Source organism: Crinia signifera, chromosome 1 (assembly GCF_055691185.1).
Source record: "Crinia signifera chromosome 1, ASM5569118v1, whole genome shotgun sequence".
NCBI lineage: Eukaryota > Metazoa > Chordata > Amphibia > Anura > Myobatrachidae > Crinia > Crinia signifera.
Window position 1 is genome coordinate 202155240 of NC_139217.1, and position 17643 is coordinate 202172882.

General features: G+C 40.8%; 1 protein-coding gene across 2 annotated transcripts in view; it reads right to left on the reverse strand.

The window, feature by feature from the left end:
- MLLT1 (MLLT1 super elongation complex subunit) overlaps nt 1–17643 on the reverse strand; it is a 40630-nt gene that overhangs the window by 8169 nt on the left and 14818 nt on the right. For both annotated transcript variants that reach the window (XM_083179185.1, XM_083179184.1), the window contains exons 3-9: nt 8023–8105; nt 7789–7932; nt 7168–7296; nt 6507–7058; nt 6100–6187; nt 5805–5913; nt 2635–2734 (exon numbers count right to left, since the gene is read on the reverse strand). In XM_083179185.1, the coding sequence (XP_083035311.1) occupies nt 2635–2734; nt 5805–5913; nt 6100–6187; nt 6507–7058; nt 7168–7296; nt 7789–7932; nt 8023–8105 (1205 nt within the window). The remainder of the gene's footprint in view (nt 1–2634; nt 2735–5804; nt 5914–6099; nt 6188–6506; nt 7059–7167; nt 7297–7788; nt 7933–8022; nt 8106–17643) is intronic.

Consider the following 17643-nt stretch of genomic DNA (forward strand, 5'->3'; position numbering starts at 1 on the left):
CGTGTACTGTTGGGGGTACTTGAGGACCAGGGTTGGGAACCACAGCCCTAGGATACCACAACAGGATCCCAAACGTATAGAAGCTAAGTGGGCAGCACTCCAGTGGCTGTATAATTGAATGAATATATATATATATATATATATATATATATATATATATATATATATATATATATATATATATATATATATATATATATATATATATATATATATATAGCACTCCACTGTATAATTTGCAGATATGATATGGATTCCTAGCGGTCTTCAGCAGCTGTCTGATGCTGACATGATGTCTTACTTTGGCTGAACTGTGCTGATCATTGCTGTATCGTGAGTGGTTTATACAATTTATATAGCATTTACACTGGCGTGGTGGTCCACTCTGGATATTGGAGGTTGCTACACCTCTGGATGTTTGGATTTCATATTATAATATAAATTCCTCAACCCCATGTAACCATACTACTGGGTGAACTAGGAGGTTTGTGGTTGAAAATACACTGGTCATACTATAGCCATCAGCTGCACTAGACAAACAGCAATTTTGATGACTGCATTACGCTGAAGTAAAGGGTTTACGGTCATTAGGTCGCTAGCACTAAGGTCGACATGCATCGGGTCGACCACTGAAGGCCAACAGCCGGTATTTCATGCCCTACCACCCACTAGGGCGTGTTGGGAGAATAAAATAGTGTGCCGAAAGCATGCACCGATACGCTATCCATGATGACTGGGTCGACATTCAGGTCAAATAAAGTGAAAAACCACAAGTCGACCTTTTGACTGTCGACCTAATGACATGTCGATCTAAGCCCATGTCGACCTTCATTCGGTCGGCACTATGACCCATGCCTGAAGTAAAGATGTAAATATCTGGGTAACTGAACACCCAGATAATTGCCAGGTTCATGAAACGTTTACATAGATTTGAGAATACTATTGGTTGCCATTTTCATGAAGGCACTATGCTTTTAGAATAACTGTTCCTTTACATACTGTTTAAACAAATTCAATGTGAACAATGAGATAAAACCCATAAGATAATTTACAACTTAGTTTTATTAAACGCTTCACTGTTTTCACTGTTTTAGTCTATGAGGGATATACACTTTGAAAATGGCACTGCAGACCTGACCAACACTCTGACCAATTATTAGATCGGTTCTCACGTTGTACAAATAGAGCTATTTTTAGATAAGTGTATGCTTTCTTAAATCGGATGGTCGGACATCACGGTTTTTATGCAAGACTAAAGAAATCATGATCCCCTGATCCCACCATTGCAGGAGCATTTGAAGCTCTTGCATACACACATATGCAATTGACAACACAATTGATAGAGATCCATTGATTGGCCTAATAATTGCATAGATGTGTACCCAGCTTAAGTTTCCGCAGCTGGTAGAAATGGACCTGTAATGTATGATAAATTAGTCGAAGAATTCGTCTTTCAGCAGTAATTGTCTATTCCAGTAAATGAAATGACTGGATAAGCTTATCTGTACTTCATAGCTGCTTTTACAGTAGAAATAGTCATCTTTATATATCTGTACAATGTGGGGGAAATCTACGAAGATTGAATGGGTGCGGTGCCCGGCAAATTTACAAACAGCCTAATTTGGCTGAACGAATAAATACACCAGCAAAAGAACTCAGCCCTGTATGGCCATAGAGTTCTATCAAATGTTCTATCAAAAGTCCATATTTGGCTGCCGGGAAACACCTCAGCCAAACACAAATAACTTTGGAAGATATGAGCAAATATGGCAGCACTGTAAATTAGCCGTACTCTCAGGTCTATTATGGCTCATCCCGGTCCTACCCTTTATACACTGTATCTACTAAAAAAGCCTCTGCTAGGAATGAATGTATATTATAGCATTATATTATATTATAGCATTGCATCAGAATAATCGCATTGCCTTCTATTCCTATAAAACCTGGTTATAAATCTGGCCCCATACATGGAAAAGGTTTACAATTTAACTCAATTGGCCTATTTGGCCAAAAATGATTATCTTCAGTCAGTAGCAGCTTGTGCTGGCCTATGGGTCAGAGCCCGATGATGCTACAACTGCATTAGCGGCTTTTGCCATAGTCATGTCTGTGACCTTATGCCAATATTGGTATCAGGTTTTTCTCTGTGCGTCTGAATGCAGAAGGTCTGGGAGGGTCATTCCGAGCAGCTGCAACCATCGGAAGCTCCATATGTTCTTGCACAAGAACCATGCTAGGTGCAGAATCTCTGTCGGAGTATGGTTACCAATGTACGCAATTAAGAGTCTAAAGTCAGAAAGCATCACTCCCATAAGATGCCAAATACATAGAATATCTTTGCCTGGATTAAGCACCCCAGCAGAGATTCTGTGGGACGCATGCGCAGGTTGCAAAAAATGTCAACTTCACCGACTATCCAGTTACCTGCCCAACAAATTCTGGTGTGATCCATAATGGAAACAGACTCTGCCACTTATGGCAATTTACAACTACAGTACAATGCAGAAAATATTGAACCTTACAAAGCTGTTCATTTCTGATTGTTTTCATTTGTAATCACAACCTTGAGTTTCAGCTGAGAAATCATTCATCAGCAGTGTGCACATAATGCTCGGCATTAGGTGTCTATTATACCTTGTTATTAGCTGGAGGCATCTTCTGTATAGGGGTGGTGCCACGGCTGGGAGCGCACGAGTCGTCACTACTGTCACTGTCGCTGTCACTCAGGCTCATCCTGTAACGACAGAATAAACAGTAAATATGATCAGCAAGTCAATATAAGCTCTCAAGGGGATGCACCAGCTACTGTTGGTGTCTATATAGTACAGGTTGAGTATCCCTTATCCAGATTATTCCGAAAACCATACATTACAGAAAGTGAAAAAAAAAATTGGGGGGACATCTGTACCAGCACTACTGAGGCCATGATATGTAACTGGCACTAAATATGTGCAAGAAAATGATTGCTTGGCATTCAAAGTCAGTGCCTGAGATAGTACACAAACTTTGTTTCATGTTTTTAAACCATGTTTTATGCACAAATAAAATAAATGTGTGTGTATTTCATGTGTTTATACAACATAAATGCAACATACCTCAAGATATGTCACTGAAATATAAAAATATTCTGAAATACGGAATAATCCGTTATCCAAAATTCTTCTGGTCCCGAGCATTTTGGATAAGGGATACTCAACCTGTATGTATACTTCAAAGATATATAGAGATATATAGATACATTTTATATACTTAGAAATACTGTTTTTAATGAACAGAATGTAATCATGTATTACTTATCTGGGTCTGCAATGGAATAATCCGAAGAAGACAATTAAGAAAGCAACTTAAACTCTTGATCCATGAAACTGTTTTTTTATTTTTATTTATAACTATTCATGCATGTATCTGTTGCATGGATGGAAAAAAAAGAGTGAGTTTGACTTTGTTAATGTGCTAGTGTTTCCCTATTAGATACATTTCCTTTCTATATTTGTTCACTATGACATCTAGTGGTCACTACTGGCATATGATAGGTATTCTTCATGAATGATGCTTCTGTTTGAGATGATTGGCAAGGTACAATCGATAGTGCTAAATTGAAGCTAAATTGAAGCAGACAAACTCAAAGAAAACGCTATAAAGCAACTCCCAACTCCCTCCATACATGGTGCATTTATTGTGTGCGAGGCGCGCTCCCATGCACATCCCAATCACACAGCTCAAAAAATATGTGCTGCACACACTTTGTGAACTAGATTGCATTGCATGCAATGCGATCTAGTCCATAGCGCAAACAATTATTGTACCGTGTATGGGCACCTTAAGACCTTCAATAAACTCACCTATATCCTATAATCATTGTGGAAAACATACTAAGATCACATATGGGACTAATGTTGCAAACCACTGATTGAACTCTATGTCCTATTTCTTTATGAGAATTTAATGTGCATCACAGAGTGAAGTTGGGGACCTCTGAAATCCATAGGCAATTAGGGGAACCAAAGATTCACGCAGTATAAAGAATCACTCACTTGATGCATTTGATGCCTCAATAAACCTATGACAGAAGTTCTTCCATATACTGTATACATATCTAAAAAAATGCTGTCACATTAAATTATTCTTGATTTGCGATGCAAATCCTGAATATTACATATATAGTAATTGTAGATGCTAAAGCCTAACAAACAAAAAAAAGCCTTCTGCCAGCATCTCAGATCTGATGCCAGCATGGCCATCTGAGTAAGCTCACTCAGAATGCATGCCGTCTGCCTGCTTATGAGGCAGAGGATGCAGACACTGGCCTTGCCACCCATCAAAAGGGGCATTGTTATCTCACAGTATTCATACTGCATTTGTGCAGTGCCACAGACATCAGAGATGTATGTAAGCCCTTGGATTATCGTGCATCTCTAAATCATGCCCTATCCTCATATATAGATCTTCATAAATATAGGGCGTCTTCATGAAATGTGCAGTCTCTCCCACACAAGATCAGATCTGGCTTCTCTAGGTACTGATTCACAGGACAATGCTTCTCTTAGCTCCAGGAACTCCCTCTCTATATTGTCACAATGTTGCTGCTCTTTCCTCCAAGCTGTACATTTTGGGATGTAACGGCTCCCCAGTTATACTTCTGGTAGACTGAATGTTGCTAGATTTTACTACTACAAAAAAAAAAAAGCCAAGGTATGAATGGGGCTCTGCAACATTTAGGATAATGCGTCTTACAAAAGTGCCTTGTGCATTATATATCTGCTTAAATGCTCAGGTATCTAACTATCTTTGAAGTTGACCAGCCAATACCACCTTAAGCCACCCTGGACCTTCCCGGGAGGCAGGATTACATGCGATACATCGCATGCCACCCAGATCCCCGCTGCCGGGAGGGGGTCTGAGTCAGAGGTCGGACGTGCAGCAGGTCCGACCTCTGACTCAGATCCGATGTGCACAGGACCAAGCATCGAATTGGGATGTCAAACACATCCAATCTGGCCACTTTTCACCCAATTTCTTGGCCCGATCTGTCGGAATCAGGTGAAAAGTGGATAAATCGGACTAGTTTATGACCAGCACAAGGAGCATGTGTTCTTAGAACACAGGCAGCACAGAAGGTGAAACCTCAAAAAGGTCCACTGTAAACAGATGCACTACCCAAGTCAGTGGGGCATATCATCAGTTCTTACTCAGTAAAGTGAGCCTGCAGGATATCTAGAGTTAGATAAACTATTCTGATAATAAAATACAGACACAACTTGGATAGTCACTATGTGTGTACACAATGGTAATTTGAAAGATAAAAGGTATGAAAGCATAGAACACAGACCTTTGCCACTTCTATATCACTTGCTATCTTAAACACTAGCAAGCTGACAGACTTCACCCCCATAAATCCTCTACAACTGGAGAACAGCTGTACATATAAGACATACAGCACTGGCTACCCACTTCACCAACACCCACCAACCACCCTTCTTTTGTATCTAACATTTTCCAGTACTATCATGCTGCCATTATTTTTACCCCACTAAACCACACGTATACACACAAAGCAACATTGAAAGGAGAAGTTGGTCTTCTCTTTGAGAATGTAAAGTAAGCACACCTGTAAATAAAGTTGTATATCATTTAAAATACAGGAAAGTTAGCAGAGGAAAAGCAGAATGTTCATAAATGCTGCAAATTAAAAAAACTTAACGTTTGGTAAGGGACCTTTTGCCAGTGATTCTTCATATCTGCAAACTTCTTGATAAATAGTAAATATATTATCAGGGTGCTCCCTCCATATTAATACCACTCACCTAGAATCCCGTCCTGCGGTCTTATTCTTCAGTGCTGCCTCATCTCCACAAGAGCTGTCGTCATCTGATTCTTCTGACTGGAGATCCTCCACCATGGACCGCAAAGGACCTGGTAAGTGTAATGAAAATTCTTCAACAAACCAATCTTTATGGCACAGAAATCCTTATATCTAGTTATGCCTATGAAGTCATATCATTAATACAATTAATTATTTATTTTAACTAAGATTTCCTCTAATATACAGCAATGAACATTCTGATACGTTTTATTATAATTAAGGCACTGTGTGTATACCTTGACTGTGGTTTTGCGAAGGCTCAAAGTCTGACTCGGAGCTGGAGTCGGAACTGGAGCTGCTATTTGATGGACTTGACGGAACAGACTAGAAACAGCAATGAAAGATGATAAAACAAAGGATACAAGAATAAGGAGGAACAAGCTGTAATGGTGCAATGCTGATTGAACAGCAATCATTTCAACATATCTGCATTACACTTTTGACATTTCATCATTATGAACATATGTGGACAATGTGCGGGCATATGGAGCAGAGCATGAAAATCCTCATCTCATCTGGCATAGATATGTGGTTGAGACAATCACTCATATTACCATCAAGTTTGTTTTTAGAAAGCAAATTTAAAAAAAATTGTACTCATGAGGAAGGAAGTGGACAATGAGGGTACGTTAGAAAGCATTACCTCTGACTTTGAAGATGCCTCATCATCAGAATTTGAATCCTCGGCCTCTATTGCTTTTTTTACATCAGTATCTGGTTTAGGTCTATCTACTTTATTTCCCGGTTTTTCCTTCACTGGTTTTTTGTCTGTGTAAGAGGAGGTGGTAGTGATAGTGGTATTGGCATTAGGAGGAGCACGAGGGGAAGTTCCAGAAACTACAAGTCCTTTGGAGCTGCCTTTTTTCGGCTTTTTGCTACTAGATTTGGGAGAGTCTGTGTGCGGTGGCCTCTTACTGGAGGGTTTGCTGTCAGATGGACCCCCTTTTGGAGACATATTCTCTGGTTTGGGCTCTTTGAGGGCTAATTTTTGCTCCTTGAAAGCTACTTTAATAGGTGGCTTCTCATCCTTGGGTGGTTTGTTCTCAACTGGTTTTCGTGAGGAAGTGGGCTCCTTAGCTGGCTTGTTTACTTCACTTTCTTTGCTTTTACTTTCTGAATCTTTCCTTAACCGTTCTCTATGTTCCTTTGTCACTTTGTGGGGTTTTGAGGTTTTGCTGCTGTCCTTGTTGCCATCCTGTAAAAAGGCGGTGATGTCACTATATACATTATAGAAGAAACTATTTTTTAGATTTATTGAGATAGTGGGAGAAGATACTTTAAACTTAATGTGGTAGAATACAAACCTTTGACCCATGTGATGACTGTTTAGCCTTTTTGGGGTCTGAGAAAGCAGAGAGGGGGATTGTGGGTAACATGGGGTAGTCGGGGCTTGGTCGTGATACAGTCTCTGCTCCCTCTGGCATTACCATCACCTGAAATAAATAAAAAAAATCAGTGTACAAGGGGTCACATATGTATGAAAGATAAAAGGTGCATGTCTAGAACATATATTTTACATATGTATGTGTGTATTTTGATAACCAATTTAGATAATTTTGTGCCTATAATATTTGCATGTCTGATGACTGCAAACCTAAAACTACAAAATGCAGCAACAGTCCCACTCTGAAGATCTGAGTGGGGAGACAGATATATGTCCATTGTTTTAAATATATTACATTACAAGTCCTTGAAACTAGAAGCTTTAGTACAAATCTAACTTCAAAGTCTACTGTTATATGGATACTAAACATGAGTGAGCCATCTTTACTAGGTTCAGTAGAACATCCCTCTGGCATGGACTAGCTCCTTACTATTAGGTATTGGTGCATTATATAGCCTTGTTATCTCTGTGCCTGGATGTGAAGTAGTAAACTGGATGTGAATCTTCTGCTAAATTATAGTTCTAACCAACATGTGCTCACCCCTCCTGCTTTGAGCAATTTCCTGCGAAACTCCTTGGTGGGATTATTGAAGGTCAGCTTCTCACAGCGTAAATGGTTTACTGGTGGATTCCCCTCCAGGTTCAGAAACAAGTCGTATGTGAAACAAACTTTCTTAGGTTCTTCCTGTACAAAATATCAGAAGGAAGGACATATTTGTATGTTGCTGCAAAGTGCATACTGATACTCCAAAATGTAACCAAAATCTGAACATACCTTATTTTTAAAGTAGACTTCAATAGGTAATATGAAGCCAGCGTATCCAGTTTCTTCAACTTTGTATGGGGGTTCCTTGCATACTGCAAGAGAAAAGGCACAAAAAGGTGTTGCATGTCTGCAATTTCCACAACGAGAAGCTTCAAGTTAAAATTGGGTTTACACAAAGTATATACTACACTGCTAAATCTCAATCAGCAGTAGTACAATAACAAAATAAAAAAGGGGGTCTAAGGGACAAAGTACAAATGTACTGTACAATAGAGGTAGGCCAAGCTGAGTGATTAGCATGCTAGTGTGGTTAGTAAGCTTTATGCCAGTAATGATTACAGGAAACAAGGTGAACACTGAAGGAGGGGCAACATCTTTGTACCATTCTTTTACTTAGTTAAAATCCCCAAATTCTGCTGCTGATGTGTGCTCTTAAGATCAGAGGAGTAAACTGTACCAAACAATATATTTGGAACACATCCTACTTTTCTCTACTATATCTACATACATAAACCTTTTATTCTACGCCAGATATTCAGGTTTAACCACAAGGAAATCCATTACAGGCATTAATTAATCCATTACAGGCAAATAAACATAAAAAAATCATTCTAATAAATATCTCAATATCAATGGTTTTATCAGTGAATCCTCTTCCTAGATATACAGAGTAGTTCTGACAAATGTGTATTTTAAATGGAAAGAATTCTAAGGAAAATAATAAACAGTTTGCAGCAACGTGGTCACAAAAGGCAAAAGTGATGTCACTATATTTAGCTGCATCATTTTATTTATTAATGCATGTGATATAACAAATAGACAACAGCACTGTGTCACAAAATGGTTAACCAGGGGTGGGCAATAAAGCCCAGCTGTTGTAGAACCACACATCCCATCATGCCCTACAACAGTCTTAGTATCGCCAAAAAGCAAACTATGGCAAGGCATGGTGGGATGTGTAGTTGTCCAATAGTGGGAGGCCGTTTGCAAATCAATACCCGAATAAGGCAGAATTTGTGACAATCTACGTATAACTTTTCATAAGGATGAGAAGAAAATAATCCAAACAATGCTTTCATAAATCTAGCCCTAAATGTTATATTTAGGGGAAGTACTGTCTTACTCACTTTTCATAGACTCCTTGCTGAATTCGGTGTCATTTTAAAGTTGAGTAACTTTCATTTAAATCAAAGCAATTCTAAAAATGTAATTAATGTTATGGGCAGGATCTTCAGCATATGGTGACACAATATTGGTGTTCTCTTTGAAAATTTAGATATAGGGTCAGGAGGAAAAGTAACTAGTTTGAATTTGATTTAATATGTTGCAACTTCACATGTGTGTAAAGAATACCTTCATGGTAGGAGTAAGAAAAGAGTTGTGGTGAGCTAGTATGGAGTGAGAAGCCCCTAATATCAGAGGGGTAAATAGGGCTGAGACATCTGGTTAAATCGACCAAAATTGCATGTCTGGCATCCCATCGGATCCGATGTGTGGTCTCGTGCATATTGGATAGAAGTCAGAGGTCGGACCTGCCTGCACATACGACCTCTGACTCTGACCCCATCCTGCCGGTGTGGAATGGGGCCGCATGCGATACAGCACATGCAAAAAAATCGCATGTAATCCTGCCGCGCGGGTGGCTTTAAAGGGGATTGGATGGCCATACACTGCTGCAAGACTTCGCAGTAGTGTATGGACACCTTTAGAAGCATTGATGTGGTAGAGAAGTGATATCAGCGCTGATATCACTTCTCCTTCATGTATGAAGGAGAAGAAGCAGGCTCCCTGGCATCGCTCTTCTCATTATTTGCACTGCCATCTTTAAGATAGTATGCTGATAGCAGGGGCAATGTATGATGGTCAGCAGCACTGACTGTTCTGTCACTGAGACATAGATCATCAGCACTAGGCTTATGAGGTATACACTTTGATGGGGATTGCATCATTGGAGACGGGACTTTTCATTACCCCACTTCGCTGGGTAAGCTGTAATATGGCTTTCAGCTTCGCCTCGGTAAAGATAAATGCTGCTATAGTACATCTAACCCAGTTTCCCAAACTCTGCAATTGCAGTCCATGTGATAAGGATACCCTTGCTTGAGCAGATGTAACTTAATTAGTACATTCATTTGATTTAATGGTCTATATACTCTAGCATGGATATCTTTACAAACTGAACTGTAATGACTGTAAAATCTGCCCTATACATTTTACCAGTATTAATTCTATTTGATACTGAGACATTTTTTCTGAGTGTTTCACACCCATGAAAAATACAGCACATTACATACAGACCATTTTTGTTCAAAGTTTAACACTTTATTAGTATGCATTCAGATATTTTATAATTACACTTTTAACTTTTATCTATTATTTTTTCACTATTCTTTATTTTACGTTTCACCTTTTTTACAAAACAAACAATGAGCTATCTGAATGCATACTAATAAAGTGATAAACTTGTAATAAAAATAGTATGAGTCTCAGTGCACCCTGGTAAACAGTCGAGAGGAGGTATTCAATGCTGTTTGCGAGTGGTGACAGCGAGCATGGCTTCCTGCTCACTGTCACCACTCACCCTGACAGCATTCAACACAGCCTCCGCATCCGCCAATTCCCCCTCACTCCGTTTTTTGAGCGAGGGGGAATTGGCGGATGCGGCTCCAGAAGCAGTGAGACCCGCGGCTAAAAACTGTGAGTTTTCTGCAGCAGCCGCGGGTCTCGCTGTTTTGGGGAATTCTCGCCGTCCTGTGACGGCGAGGATTTCCCCAGAACGTTGAATAGAGCGAGCGGCCGGCGCGGGGGTTAAACAGCGAGGATCGCTGGTTTCCAGCAATCCTCGCTGTTTAACCCCCTCGCCGGCCGCTCGCTGCGGCATTGAATACCCCCCTTACAGTCTTGTTTTATTGTGATGTACATATTAAGTAGTGGGTAGCACCTCATAAAAAGCCTTATATATTTAGCGTGCACTCCCTGGCCCATATTGAGCGAATTTGAGAGGGCTCTTGAAGTAATCACAACTCTGGAATGTCCTTTAGACATTGTCCTTTGGTGTCCAAATGCAGATGGTTACACAGGTCAGACCTAAAAAATCATCTCCCATAATACATGACAGATGTCATATTATAAAATGGGAGAAGCAGAGAAAAGCCATAAAAAACCATCCCAGGCAACACAGCAGCAGATGTTAATGGCATCGAGTCCTAAGATCGAACCTCTGGTCCATAAAGGGGTAAACACTAGGAAACTGTAGCCAGGTAGTCGGGCCGCCACAGGATATGGGTCCAAATAGCAGCAATACTACGCGGACATCAAAAGATCCTTTCAAGGGACATGCTAGGATATTTATGGTGATACAGTATATAAACTTTTATTTACCACCTCTGCACATTGTTACTTCAAGAGCACTCATTGTTGCGTCAACTCTCTTTATTGTTAAATTGTATCCTTTAACCCCTTCCTGACAGAGCCAGTTTTTGCGTTCCTGACAGAGCCCTTTTTTTCAAATCTGACATGTCTCACTTAAGTGGGGATAACTTTTTTTTGCTTTTACTTATCCCAGTGGTTTTGAGATTGTTTTTTCGTGACACATTGTACTTCAAATTAGTGGTAAATTTGGGTCGATACAGTCTGTGTTTTTTTGTGAAAAATACCAAAATATCGTGAAAAAATGGAAAATTTAGCGATTTGCAAAATGTTAAATTTTCTGCTTGTGAGACAAATAATCTTACCACTCAAAATAGTGAATAACTAACATAGACCATATGTCTACTTTATGTTGACATCATTATTTCAACTTCCTTTTAATTTTTTGGGACACTAGGAGGCTTACAATATGAATAGCAAATTCTCAAATTTTCAAGAAAATTTCAAACACTGATTTTTTTAGGGACCAGTTCAGTTCTGATGTGACTTTGAGGGACTTGTATGTGAGACACCCCCATAAATGATGCCATTTCAAAAACTGCACCCCTCACAGTATTCAAAACAGCATTTTGGAAGTTTGTTAACCCTTTAGGTGTTTCACAGGAATTAAAACAAAGTGTAGGTGAAATTTCAAAATTTATTTCTTTTTGCAGATTTGCAATTTTAATACATTTTTATAAGGAACACAGTACATTTTACTAGAGAAATGTGACTAAAAATTGATTCCCCCAATTCTTTTGTTTTCATAAATATCCTATATGTGGCCCTAGTGTGCACGGTGACCAAACCACAGGCTTCATAATAGAAGGAGCACCTACTTGATTTTGGAGCCTCCTTTTTATGAGATTATTTTTTAGGCACCATGTAGGTTTCAAGGCACCATAAGATGCTAAAAGTTAGGAACCCCCCCACAAGTGACCCCATTTTGCAAACTACACCCCTCAGGGAATTCATCTAGGGGTATAGTGTACATTTCAAACCCCCAGGGGTTTCACCAATTGTGGTACAACTGGGCAGTGAAAATGAAAAATTATTTTTTTTACACAAAAATGCAGTTCTGGCTCAAAATTTTTCATTTTCAGAAGGTATGAAGGAGAAAAAGCACCCCAAAATCTGTGCCCCAATTTCTCCCGAGTACGGCAATGCCTCACATGTGACCAAAAAATACCAGTTGGGTGCATGGCAGGACTCAGAAGGGAAGGAGTGATTTTTGGATTTTGCAGCACAGATTCTGGTGGAATGAATGGTGGGTGCTATGTTGCACCAATACAGTGGAACCCCCCCACAAGTCACCCCATTTTGCAAAGTACACCCCTCAGGGAATTCATCTAGGGGTATAGTGTACATTTCAAACCCCCAGGGGTTTCACCAATTTTGATACAAGTGGGCAGTGAAAATGAAAAATTACATTTTTTTACACAAAAATGCAGTTCTGGCTCAAAATTTTTCATTTTCAGAAGGTATGAAGGAGAAAAAGCACCCCAAAATATGTGCCCCAATTTCTCCCGAGTACGGAAATGCCTCACATGTGACCAAAAAATACCAGTTGGGTGCATGGCAGGACTCAGAACGGAAGGAGTGATTTTTGGATTTTGCGGCTCAGATTCTGGTGGAATTTTGGTGGGTGCTATGTCGCATTAGCAAGACCCCCCAAGCACCAATACAGTGGAACCCCCCCACAAGTCACCCCATTTTGCAAACTACACCCCTCAGGGAATTCATCTAGGGGTATAGTGTACATTTCAAACCCCCAGGGGTTTCACCAATTTTGATACAAGTGGGCAGTGAAAATGAAAAATTACATTTTTTACACAAAAATGCAGTTCTGGCTCGAAATTTTTCATTTTCAGAAGGTATGAAGGAGAAAAAGCACCCCAAAATCTGTGCCCCAATTTCTCCCGAGTACGGCAATGCCTCACATGTGACCAAAAAATACCAGTTGGGTGCATGGCAGGACTCAGAACGGAAGGAGTGATTTTTGGATTTTGCAGCTCAGATTCTGGTGGAATTTTGGTGGGTGCTATGTCGCATTAGCAAGACCCCCCAAGCACCAATACAGTGGAACCCCCCCACAAGTCACCCCATTTTGAAAACTACACCCCTCAGGGAATTCATCTAGGGGTATAGTGTACATTTCAAACCCCCAGGGGTTTCACCAATTTTGATACAAGTGGGCAGTGAAAATGAAAAATTACATTTTTTTACACAAAAATGCAGTTCTGGCTCAAAATTTTTCATTTTCAGAAGGTATGAAGGAGAAAAAGCACCCCAAAATCTGTGCCCCAATTTCTCCCGAGTACGGCAATGCCTCACATGTGACCAAAAAATACCAGTTGGGTGCATGGCAGGACTCAGAACGGAAGGAGTGATTTTTGGATTTTGCAGCACAGATTTTGGTGGAATGAATGGTGGGTGCTATGTTGCACCAATACAGTGGAACCCCCCCACAAGTCACCCCATTTTGCAAAGTACACCCCTCAGGGAATTCATCTAGGGGTATAGTGTACATTTCAAACCCCCAGGGGTTTCACCAATTTTGATACAAGTGGGCAGTGAAAATGAAAAATTACATTTTTTTACACAAAAATGCAGTTCTGGCTCAAAATTTTTCATTTTCAGAAGGTATGAAGGAGAAAAAGCACCCCAAAATCTGTGCCCCAATTTCTCCCAAGTACGGCAATGCCTCACATGTGACCAAAAAATACCAGTTGGGTGCATGGCAGGACTCAGAAGGGAAGGAGTGATTTTTGGATTTTGCAGCTCAGATTCTGGTGGAATTTTGGTGGGTGCTATGTTGCATTAGCAAGACCCCCCAAGCACCAATACAGTGGAACCCCCCCACAAGTGACCCCATTTTGCAAACTACACCCCTCAGGGAATTCATCTAGGGGTATAGTGTACATTTAAAACCCCCAGGGGTTTCACCAATTTTGATACAAGTGGGCAGTGAAAAAGAAAAATTACATTTTTTACACAAAAATGCAGTTCTGGCTCAAAATTTTTCATTTTCAGAAGGTATGAAGGAGAAAAAGCACCCCAAAATCTGTGCCCCAATTTCTCCCGAGTACGGCAATGCCTCACATGTGACCAAAAAATACCAGTTGGGTGCATGGCAGGACTCAAAAGGGAAGGAGTGATTTTTGGATTTTGCTGCTCAGATTCTGGTGGAATTTTGGTGGGTGCTATGTCGCATTAGCAAGACCCCCCAAGCACCAATACAGTGGAACCCCCCCACAAGTGACCCCATTTTGCAAACTACACCCCTCAGGGAATTCATCTAGGGGTATAGTGTACATTTAAAACCCCCAGGGGTTTCACCAATTTTGATACAAGTGGGCAGTGAAAAAGAAAAATTACATTTTTTACACAAAAATGCAGTTCTGGCTCAAAATTTTTCATTTTCAGAAGGTATGAAGGAGAAAAAGCACCCCAAAATCTGTGCCCCAATTTCTCCCGAGTACGGCAATGCCTCACATGTGACCAAAAAATACCAGTTGGGTGCATGGCAGGACTCAGAAGGGAAGGAGTGATTTTTGGATTTTGCAGCACAGATTCTGGTGGAATGAATGGTGGGTGCTATGTTGCACCAATACAGTGGAACCCCCCCACAAGTCACCCCATTTTGCAAACTACACCCCTCAGGGAATTCATCTAGGGGTATAGTGTACATTTCAAACCCCCAGGGGTTTCACCAATTTTGATACAAGTGGGCAGTGAAAATGAAAAATTACATTTTTTTACACAAAAATGCAGTTCTGGCTCAAAATTTTTCATTTTCACAAGGAATGAAGGAGACAAAGCACCCCAAAATCTGTGCCCCAATTACTCCCGAGTACGGCAATGCCTCATGTGTGACCAAAAAGTGGCAGGACTCAGAAGGGAAGGAGTGATATTTGGATTTTGCAGCACAAATTCTGGTGGAATGATGGTGGGTGCTATGTCGCATTAGCAAGACCCCCAAAGCACCAATACAGTGGAACCCCCCCCACAAGTGACCCCATTTTGCAAACTACACCCCTCAGGGAATTCATCTAGGGGTATAGTGTACATTTCAAACCCCCAGGGGTTTCACCAATTTTGATACAAGTGGGCAGTGAACATGAAAAATTACATTTTTTTACACAAAAATGCAGTTCTGGCTCAAAATTTTTCATTTTCACAAGGAATGAAGGAGACAAAGCACCCCAAAATCTGTGCCCCAATTTCTCCCGAGTACGGCAATGCCTCATGTGTGACCAAAAAGTGGCAGGACTCAGAAGGGAAGGAGTGATATTTGGATTTTGCAGCACAAATTCTGGTGGAATGATGGTGGGTGCTATGTCGCATTAGCAAGACCCCCAAAGCACCAATACAGTGGAACCCCCCCACAAGTGACCCCATTTTGCAAACTACACCCCTCAGGGAATTCATCTAGGGGTATAGTGTACATTTCAAACCCCCAGGGGTTTCACCAATTTTGATACAAGTGGGCAGTGAACATGAAAAATTAAATTTTTTTACACAAAAATGCAGTTCTGGCTCAAAATTTTTCATTTTCACAAGGAATGAAGGAGACAAAGCACCCCAAAATCTGTGCCCCAATTTCTCCCGAGTACGGCAATGCCTCACATGTGACCAAAAAATACCAGTTGGGTGCATGGCAGGACTCAGAAGGGAAGGAGTGATTTTTGGATTTTGCGGCTCAGATTCTGGTGGAATGAATGGTGGGTGCTATGTGGCATTAGCAAGACCCCCGAAGCACGGTGAAATTATGAACCTAATATTCCATAGATGTGTGGTATATTTTAAAACACTCCTTTATACATAGGCCGGGTTTGTCGGGGCAAGTGTCACACTGGAAAATAGTTTGCTTTCTTATTCCCTTTTTATAGCAAACTTTGCACCTTTTTTGTGTCCTGCCCTTTTTTCCAGTGGAGGGGATTTCATCAGGAAAATGCTGCCCTGGTACAATACGGGGGCCAGTACTAGAAGTACTGGGGCCCTCTGCCTGCTGGTTCCCAAATATTAGGCCCTTTATGACTTCCTCTTGAAAGTGCATAAATGTCCCCCTCTGGCCGGTAGAACGGAATAGCACGTAAGCGTTATACAGTGCCATCTGGATGATATACACGGCCACCTTCTTGTACCAGATTTTTGTTTTCCGCAGGGCACTGTACGGCTTCAGTACCTGATCTGAAAGATCCACTCCGCCCATGTACCTATTGTAATCCAGGATACAATTAGGTTTTGAGGTGTGGGTACTGGTACCTCGTACAGGGACGGAGGTGGTACTGTCTCCGTGAATTGTTGTCAGTATAAGGACATCCCTCTTGTCCTTATATTTGACCAACAACATATTTTCGTTGCATATTCCCCTGCTTTCACCCCTTCTCATTACTTGGGCAATGTGCGTTTTTGGGAGGCCTCTTTGGTTCTTGCGCACAGTACCGCAAGCTGCTGTACCTCTTGAACCAAGGGCCTTAAACAGGGGGATGCTGGTGTAAAAGTTATCCACATAGAGGTGATAACCTTTATCCAGGAAGGGGTGCACTAAATCCCAGACAATTTTCCCACTAACACCTACGAGGGAGGGGGGGCATTCTGGCGGTTCAATTCTTGAATCCTTCCCTTCATAAACCCTAAACCTGTGGGTGTACCCTGAGGTGCTTTCACACAGTTTATACATTTTTATGCCATACCTTGCCCTCTTACTGGGAAGGTACTGGCGGAATTTAACCCTTCCTTTAAAATGTATAAGGGACTCGTCGATACAAATAAATTTTTCAGGGATGTACACCTCTTCAAATTTGGCACTGAAATGATCAATGACCGGCCTGACTTTGAATAGCCGGTCAAAGGTGGGATCATCTCTGGGTGGGCACTGTGCATTATCGGTGTAATGTATAAATTTAAGAATTGTCTCAAATCGAGTCCGGGTCATGGCCATACGGTAAAATGGAGTACTGTACAGAACATCTGTACTCCAATATTGCCTAATTTCTGGCTTTTTTACTATGCCCATATGAAACACCAGACCCCAAAACGTCATCATCTCTACTGCATCTACAGGGGTCCACCTAGCAAATGATGACGTGGGGTTTTGAGCAATAAACTGCTGGGCATATAAATTAGTTTGGTCCACCATTAAATTTACAAAATCATCAGAGAAAAATAATTTGAAAAAGTCAATTTCTCTGAGACCTGTGGAATCAAATTGGATTC